This window comes from Castanea sativa, chromosome 1, assembly GCF_040712315.1.
Source record: "Castanea sativa cultivar Marrone di Chiusa Pesio chromosome 1, ASM4071231v1".
Classification (NCBI taxonomy): domain Eukaryota; kingdom Viridiplantae; phylum Streptophyta; class Magnoliopsida; order Fagales; family Fagaceae; genus Castanea; species Castanea sativa.
In genome coordinates, this window is record NC_134013.1 from 2,546,673 (window position 1) to 2,556,112 (window position 9,440).

The following is a 9,440-nucleotide window of genomic DNA, read 5'->3' on the forward strand; positions in this document are numbered from 1 at the left end:
AGAAAACGAAAAACAACAAAAGAGAGAGTGAAATCTGAGAGTGTGAATTTTAGGAGTGTCACGTGGCATGTGTGAGTTGGTCATCATAAAGTGCAGGATAGGGAGTCGCTTACAAACAAAGTGCCTGTTACATCGTACAGCGCACGTGAACATGCCCCGCATGTAACCAACCCATTTTAGAGTTTTTTTTTTTTTTAAGTTATACTTACAAACAATAAATATAAGAGTAATGTTTTTTATAATTGGCAAATATTAACAAGCATAGCACGGTTGGACTAATGTGAATTCTATTCACTTCGAAACAAAAAAAAAAGTGGATTCTATTTAATAAATAAATTAGATAAATATAAAAAAAGACATAAAACTGACTATAACATATTTTAATGGAGGCATACATTAAGTCATCTATTTTTGAAAACATTTTTTTTGGGAATTAAAAAAAGCTGTTAATACTTTTTCAATTCCTTAAAATATATTTTTAAAAATAATTAATTATTGTGTACTCTCAAGGCACACATTAGCAAAATCTTATTTTAATTATTTTTTCTATAAAGTTGGTCTCACAACCTATAAAGCTACAAAAAGGACAAAGTTGCAAATATAAATATAAAAAACTGTTGATAACGGACACCACATAACTCATTATAATTTAGAAGAATGATATGTCCACGATATTTTCATAATATTTTTACAATAAATCTTAAGTAACAGGTTGTTATTGTTTGTTATTGTTAAGGAAAAAAATAATTTCCATGTTAGGTTCAAATTTAAACCAATAACAAATAATTACCTGTAATTTGTTGTAAAAATATTATAGACATAGGATCTCTATAATTTATAATGTTTATTACATACTATTTTACAACATGCTTCTTCGATTGAGCCCTCTAACGCGTCTTCTAAATAACGTGTCTTCTAAAATTTAGAAGACGCGTTAAAGGGTCAATCTAACCATGAACTTGTGTAGCCCAAACTTTTAAATGAACTATTAATCAGTAACGTACAAGCAAGACAACGAACTATAAATTGGAGTTTATTAGAAGAAAAAAAAAAAAACTATAATTTGAAAACGTACACACATGACAGCTGGCTGCTACTACCTTGCCATATGACAACCTGATTTCTCTTTTTCCTGTAGCAATGCTTTCTTTACGCGGCAGTAATTTTAGTTGTGAGAGCCGTAGTTTGTTGCATATGTTTAAAAATTAAAAATTATTGTTTGAAAATATTTGTGAAAATATGTATAGATGAAAAAGTGTGTAAAAATACATGTAATGTTGTTTAAAAACTAAAAATTGTTGTTTGAAAATACAAACCAAACACCCCTTAAGCTTTCAAATTTTCTTGATGTTCATATTCTAGTTTTAAAAACAATAAAAATGTTACAATTTTTTTAGTTAATTGTTGAGATAGTTTAATTAATTGTAATAAAAAAAATTGAGTTCGTTGATTTATTGTTTAAAAGTTGGTCTAATGTACTGCGTATCTAAAGGGGAAATTTATCTCTTTCGCGTATCATGGGGATTTCTTTCACTTTGTAATTTTGACTGGAACTTTCCCTTTCTTCCAAATTGTTCCCTTGGTTTATTGGACAAAAAATCTTCTTATACACGAGCTATTACACATTTGGTACACACTTTCTATTCACATATATTCATTATTTCACATTTTGTACACACTCATTTTTTAAATTGTATTTTTAAAATACAATTTGAGTCATGTGATAATGTATATACTGTGGGTGTGTAATAACTAATCAATAGTGTGTAGCTTTCATTGCCCATTATAAGATATGCATGGCTGAACTGATCTCCAATCCAGGGATGGTTACAGACAGTAAATGCTTTCATAAACACAATTAAGTAAAGATATCATCATCTTCTCCACAATTAATATTTTTTGGTAAAACACAATTAAGTAATCTATTATTATATATATTGCAAATGGGAAACTACAATAGACAGAACCCAATACACACATAAACAAATTTAATTTAATGGCAGACACTATCACATTAACAACCAAACAAATGAAGGACCCCCATTTATTCCTTTGATATTCCATCTTCCATAGCCTAATCTATTAATGAACTCTATAATATATCCTTCTCTTTTTTTTTTTTTGAATAAATAAAACTATGAATATTAACTTTCGTTAATACTTTTATAAGGGTCCTTGACTCAGAATCCCAACCAAGAAATGATCAAGGGCACTTGCCCTTGCCCTTGGAGTTCTTGAGGTCCCTGTAGCAAGGGCACTCGTCCTTGTTCCCATAAGTCCCAGATGGCACACACTGACACTTCTCACAGCAAACACCGCAGTACTTCAAGCACCGGTCCTGTATTCCTGCCTTTGAGCACCTCACCTGGCACTTTGAGTCACAGAAGCCTATATTTTGTTTAAAACACAAACTGATTAGCATTTTTTTTTTTTAATAAATCGAAGCAATGCAGGACTGAATCTCAATGTACCATGACAATTAAACTATTTCCCAAATATCAAAGTAAATCAAGCAAAATTTTAACTTTTTAACACAGAAGTTTTCCAAAAAAGAAAGAGATTGTTTAAGTTTGTAGAAGTAGATGATAGCTTACTTGAACCAGCCATTGTGGCCTCAAAGAAAGATGAACTGAGGACAAGACAAACAAGCAGGAAAGTTGCAAAGACAAGCTTCATTTTTTTCTTTTCTTGACTGTGTCTCAGAAAATGTAGAGAAAAGATGTGTGGAAAGAAATGTAATGTACTTAGTTTGGCCCCATAGGCAAAGGGTGTGTGTGTGTGTGTGTGTGTGTGTGTGTGTGTGTGTGTGTGAGAGGTGGTGGAGACATGGAGTAGGGGAGTGGAGTATTTATAGTGAAAAAAAGCTTAAGGGGGTTAGGTGAAATGTTTGGAAAGTGGACTATGATGAAAATTAAATAAACAAGATATCAACTTGCAAATTACAGTCTGTCAATTTGGCTTTCATAAAGAAAGCCACGAGGTGGATTTGCTTTTGGAGGTCGGTCTTGGTAAGGAGTGCCCAACGGACAGAAGTAATAAATTATTCAATTGAGTTGTAATGTTATGTATAATATTTTAAGGTTTTTGTCAATTGGCGTTCTTTGATAATTTTTGTTAATCGAGCGTTTTAGAAAAATTTTATACAACTTTTATGAAAAATATAAAAAATTATGAAAAAATAAGTTTTTTTTTTTTCTTTTCTTATAAAAAGTTTTTAACAATATTTTTTAATCTAATATTTTTAGAGTATTTGTTAACTTTTCTCATTTTGAAAAAAAAAAGTAATCGCTTGTTAATCATTTATCCACACAATCATTTATCCACACAAATTTATAGTTGTTATCAAATGTGATTTTCTTAGTATTTGTGCGCATGTTAACTTTAATTTTTTGAAATTTTTTATAAAAGTATCATTTAATGAAGTATTAAAAATGTACCTTAACTTAATGTTTCATATTTAACAAAACAATTTTAATCTGTATTTTTTACCACCGCACACAGGTTAATTTGTAAAGTGCTATGGTCACTCCACAAGTATAAGTACTTGTGGGGTGTGGGAGGCAAGAGCTGGGATTCAAGTCTCCAGAAGGGAGCTTCACACACATATACACTTAGTTTAAGTTAGAGTAAAAATTCTATTTTGTATAAAAAAAAATAATCTGTATTTTTTTCAAAGTAACTATTTTAAACTTCATTTTTTTTAGGCATGATTATTCTCAAACAACTTCACTTTAAAAAAAAATAGAAAATAAGAATCTAGAAAATAGATATACCCAACAAACATGTACCCTCTAAGAAAATAGTAGATAGAAGATTTAGAGATGTAAATACATTTATTGTTTACGCGTGCATTTTGTCATAACTTGCTTCATTGTCAAATTAATAATTAAATTACAACATTAATACAATAATTTATCACTTAAAACCCTCCAATCAATAAATAATTTATCACTTAAAACTCTCCAATCACTTATTGACATCCAAGCAAGTTGTCAGGATATGCATCAAGTATGAGTCCCTCTACGTTTTGATGAGGCACGGCTGGTGGAGGAGAGATCTAGCTTTAAAGTACTTCCTTTCCTTCCAGACCAGTAAATGCAGGTTGACTACTGGACCTACTTAATTACTCCATACAATGCGTCATACTGGTTTTACTTGGATTTTATTAATTACCAAGGCCGTTACGTGAAGCTTAAATTTGTCTTTTCCTGCTTTTGAAGGTTACGTGAAGTTTCCATATGTTTTACGTTTTCCGTAAAAAAATTTGAAGTGGGAGAGGATATCGATGAAAGGCATAAACTCAATTAGATGCATTCTTTTTCCCTTTGCTCATATTGATTTTTAAGAAAAGATATATGCAACCTCGTGTACATGCATGCTTACTATATGAACATTCTCTAAAGTAAAAAAACAGCATGCTCAACTCAATTAGCTTACGTCTTCCAACCAAAAAATGAATAAAATAGTTAGAAAAATCTCAATCAGTCAACTTTGACTTGCCCATAAGCAAGGCTAGGAACTTGCTCAGAACTTGTGTGAGAACTATGAAGCTTATTCATAATTTACTTAGAAGCATAGCACGATTTTCAAAGATCTAGGTATATCCAGACAGAGTAATTAACTCTTATATATTGAGACCATATATAGTTTACAACATGTATGCCATCGCCAACTCTTCATCAGACCATTATTTTTCCTTTTTGACTCAAATCAGTGGCGGAGTTAAGATTTCAGTTTAGGAAACAAAATTTAAAGGCAATATTAAAAAAAAAATAACCTAAAGAAAATCAATCAATATTAATAATAAAAAAATAAACAACTGTATACAAGTATAATTGTTATAACATTTAATTGTGTCTCAAACATTACTTATTAGACGAAAAACTCATTTTCGTCCTTTAATTTTTACGCGATTCTTACTTTGGTCCTTAACTTTTTTTTTCCATCGCTTTTACTCTCTATCATAAAAACGCGTCTCATTTTTGTCCTTGCCGTTACATTAGAGACGGAAAATACACACGTGGCAAAAAGAGTGAACTGTTAATACACTGAAAGCTGACATGGCCATTAAAATACTAATAAAAATGTTATTTGGCATTAAAAAAAGTCACATCAACATCTAAATTAAAAAAATTAATTTATTAATTTAAACTAAATAAACAAAATCAAAATCAAAATTTACATGAATTAAGATCTAAAAGTATCTTAAACAAGAACACCAAGAACACCAACCCAAACTTAAGTTCTCAAAATTGAAAACCAAAAACCACAGGTTGAGCAAAAACCACCACCACTACCACAAAATCTCTGCCAAATATCCACTCAAATTCTTCACACGAATTCAACCCTTATCAAAATCAAATTCCAGGAATCCATTAAACCCCATTCAATGAGAAACCCATAAATTCATTACCAAAAAAAAAAAGAAAAAAAAAAAGAGGAACCCAGATCTGAACAAAACCCATAATCCAAAAACAGCTAAAAAACAATCCCACATATCCACAACAATATAAAATTATATCAAACTCAAAAACCCAGATCCAATACTACTCCACATAAAGCAAAGAGAACTCAAACAATAAAGCATAGATTTTGAGAAGTGGGTTTGGATTATAAGGGAACATACTTTGGAAATCGTGAGGAGCAATGCCAAGAAGGTACAAGGAGTGAGATAAAGAGACGAAGAGCAGAAAAAACAAGAGAATTGTGGATCGGAGCTTGGCAGCAGCGACTATTGGCGTCGTGGAGAGTGAGAGTTCTTGAGACGTGAGAGTGAGAGAGGTTGAGTGCATGATCTGATCTGATCTGATCTGAGAGTGAGAGAGGTTGTGTGAGAGGGAGTGATGGAGGCTGTGTGTGAATTTGATTGAGCTTCAGTCATAGTGGAGCGGTAGTTTTTGTGCAATCTGTGGTTTTTGGTTTTTAATTCTGAGATCTTAAGTCTAGGTTGGTGTTTTTGTTCAAGATACTTTTAGATCTTAATTCATGTGAATTTTGATTTTGATTTCTGTTTTGATTTTTTTATTTAGTTAAAATTAATTTTTTTTAAATTTAGATGCTAATGTGGCATTTTTTTAATGCCAAATAATATTTTTTATTAGTATTTTAATGGCCACGCAGCTTTTAGTGTATCAATAGTGCACTCCGTTTGCCACGTGTACATTATCCATCTCTGATGTAATGGCAGAGACAAAAACGAAACGTGTTTTCCAGGATATGGAGTAAAAGCGGCGGAAAAAAAAATTAGGGACCAAAGTGGGAATTGTGTGAAAATATAGGGACGAAAATGAGTTTTTCGCTTACTTATTATTATAATATTATATTATGTATAATATTAATATGAGGACCATTGATTGAGTTGTTGCGGCGCTTGAAGGAAAAAATAAAAAGGGTTGGGGGGAAAATACAAAAGGGCAGCATGAATAGTTTCGTGAAATTATGTGTGACAAAGACTTTCAAAAAGTGAGAGCTAATATTTTTTTCTTAAGTGCTAGGCTTATTGATTAAGTACAATAGGTTTTTGACTTTTTCCTTATGTCAGTGGTACAGTTTGGTTATTATAGGAATGCTTCTTTGTTTTTGTTTTTTTTTTTTCTCATGGCAGGAGGAGCAAGACCTTAAGAGTTAAAATTGTTGTTCATTTAAAAGACATTTTTTGAGGAGCCAGGGGGGCACTTGCCCCCTCTCGCCCCCCCTTGGCTCCACCCCTAACTCAAATTAAAGTAAAAAATTACTTGAGCCCAAATTCCAAGCTCCCAAGTTTTAGGGTCCCCTAAAAAAGATCCTTTGATAACAATCATCACCTAATCATCGATCCCATGTCACATGATAGTAATGTGTAATATTATGTGTACTAATGAGATTTTGAGGAGTTTATTATCATGAACACAACACATTTGTTAAAGCTCTTCTACTTGAATAATTTAACTCTTGTCAAATATCATATAAGGCAATACGAGAACTTTTACCACCAAATCACACCCCACCATGGTAAATAGAATCTTCTTTCAAATGATGGTTTTACATAGTACTACAAACTTAGTAGTAGGCTATACAAAACTTAATTGCAAATTAGGACTAATTATTACATGCCAGTTGCATGTAATAATTGCTACAAATAAGTAAAAATGATCCCTTGATTTCAAGAATGTATTATTGGACAAAAAATCTTACGGCATGTTTGGTAACTGTTTTTTCCTTATATTTTCTGTTATCAAAAATAATTTTCTATTTTTGAAAAAAAAAAAAAAACTGTTCTCAAAAAACTCAATTTGTGAAGGAAACTGAAAACATGCAAAAGGTTGTTTTCAGTTTTTAATTTTACAAAGTCAATGAAAATACGTATTTAATTTAATGAATCTGTTTCCTAGTAATAGCATATTTTTATTTTTTATTTTTTTCTTCAAAAAACTAATTTTTTTTAACTAACCAAATATATTTTTGATTTAAAAAATATAAGAAAATTGTTTTTTCTTTATATTCCTAAAGACAAGTTTTTGAAAATAGAAAACAAAAATTGTTACCAAACACAACCTTACCATTTCACATTTCGTACATACTCTAGTCGCATTTTTAAAATGTGGCTATAGCTGTGTTTCTAAAACACGGCCATTGGTCCCGGCCTATAGTTACGGGTTTTAGGCTACGTCTGAAAGTTTTAACATCAGTTTTATGAAATATAAAAAAAACTATCAAAACATTAATTTTTTTTTTCTCATAAATTTTTTTTTTAAATGAATTACTAACCAATACTCTAATAGCATGTGTTACTTTCTTTACTCTTTATAAGATTTGCATGGCTGAACTGATCTCCAATCAAGGGGTAGTTACAGATCATAAATGCTTTCATAAACACAATTAAGTAAGATATCATCAACTTCTCCGCAATTAATATTTTTTGGTAAAACACAATTAAATAATTTTTATTATTATATATATTGCAAATGAGAAATTGCATTAGAGCATTTGCAGCAGTGGAGCTAAATAGCTATATAGTTATTTTAGCTCCACCAAAATACCAAAAAGAAGCATACAGCAGTGGAGCTAAATCTATATTTTTTTAAATTTCATTCTGCACATCTATAGATAGATGTGCACTATTCATGAGAGCTAAAAAAAATTAATTTTTAATTTTGTGTTCACATTACTTTTTTTATTGTGGTGTTTTTATTGTAGTGAGATGTATTATTTTATTGTGGTAGATATATTATTTTATTGTGGTAGATATATTATTTTATTGTGATGTTTATATTATTTTATCGTGTTAAAAGCTAAAATAGATCCACTGCTGCAACATGTGTGTAGGTAAAATAGATAAATAATTTTTGGTGAAGCTAAATTGCTAAATTTTTAACTCCACTACTGTGGATGCTCTTAGACAGAATCCAATACACACATAAACAAATTTTAATGACAGAAACTATCACATTAACAATCAAACAAATGAAGGACCCCCATTTATTCCTTTGGTATTCCATCTTCTATATGGCCAAATCTATTACAGTAATATATATCCTTTTTTTTTAATAAATAAAACTCTATGAATATTAACTTCCATTAATGTTTATAAGGGTCCTTGACTCCGGGTCCCAACCAAGAAATGATCAAGGGCACTTGCTCTTGCCCTTGGAGTTCTTGAGGTCCCTGTAGCAAGGGCACTCGTCCTTGTTCCCATAAGTCCCAGATGGCACACACTGACACTTCTCACAGCAAATACCGCAGTACTTCAAGCACCGGTCGTGTACTCCCGCCTTTGAGCACCTCACCTGGCACTTGGAGTCACAGAAGCCTATATTTTGTTTAAAACACAAACTGATTAGCATTTTTTTTTTTGGATAAATCGAAGCGATAGCTGCGATACAGGACTGAATCTCAATGTACCGTGACAATTAAACCATTCCACCACAAAATATCAAAGTAAATCCAGCAAGATTTTAACTTTTATAAGACAGAAGTTTTCAAAAAAAGAAAGAGATTGTTTAAGTTTGTAGAAGTATATGATATCTTACTTGAACCAGCCATTGTGGCCTCAAAGAAAGATGAGCTGAGGACAAGACAAACAAGCAAGAAAGTTGCAAAGGCGAGCTTCATTTTTTTTTTCTTGACTGTGTCTCAGAAAATGTAGAGAAACGATGTGTGGAAACAAATGTAATGTACTTAGTTTGGCCTCAAAGGCAAAGGATATGTGTGTGTGTGAGTTGGTGGAGACATGGAGTAGGGGAGTGGAGTATTTATAGTGAGAAAAAAAAAAAAAAAAAAAAGCAGCTAGGGGTAGGTGGAAATGTTTGCAAAGTGTATCATGAAAATTAAATAAACAAGATATCAACTAGCAAATTACAGTATGTCAATTTGGCTTTCATAAGAGCATCAACATTGATTTTTCTAATTTTATCCTATTTTACCATCTTAAAAATCTACTTTATTAGTTATACCATACCAAT

At 31.2% G+C, this 9,440-nt stretch overlaps 2 protein-coding genes across 2 annotated transcripts; both read right to left on the reverse strand.

The window, feature by feature from the left end:
• Positions 1-1,992: 1,992 nt before the first annotated feature.
• On the reverse strand, positions 1,993-2,815 carry LOC142622509 (peamaclein). The gene is made up of 2 exons (XM_075795990.1): positions 2,595-2,815; positions 1,993-2,388 (listed from the first exon to the last, which is right to left on the reverse strand). Exons 1-2 carry the CDS (start codon positions 2,674-2,676, stop codon positions 2,204-2,206), a joined length of 267 nt encoding a protein of 88 aa, XP_075652105.1. The 5' UTR covers positions 2,677-2,815; the 3' UTR covers positions 1,993-2,203.
• A 5,668-nt stretch (positions 2,816-8,483) lies between these two features.
• LOC142622510 (peamaclein-like) lies at positions 8,484-9,185 on the reverse strand. Its single transcript, XM_075795992.1, has 2 exons — positions 9,009-9,185; positions 8,484-8,788 (listed from the first exon to the last, which is right to left on the reverse strand). The coding sequence occupies exons 1-2, from the start codon at positions 9,088-9,090 to the stop codon at positions 8,604-8,606; spliced, it is 267 nt and encodes an 88-aa protein (XP_075652107.1). The 5' UTR covers positions 9,091-9,185; the 3' UTR covers positions 8,484-8,603.
• Between the last annotated feature and the right edge of the window lie 255 nt (positions 9,186-9,440).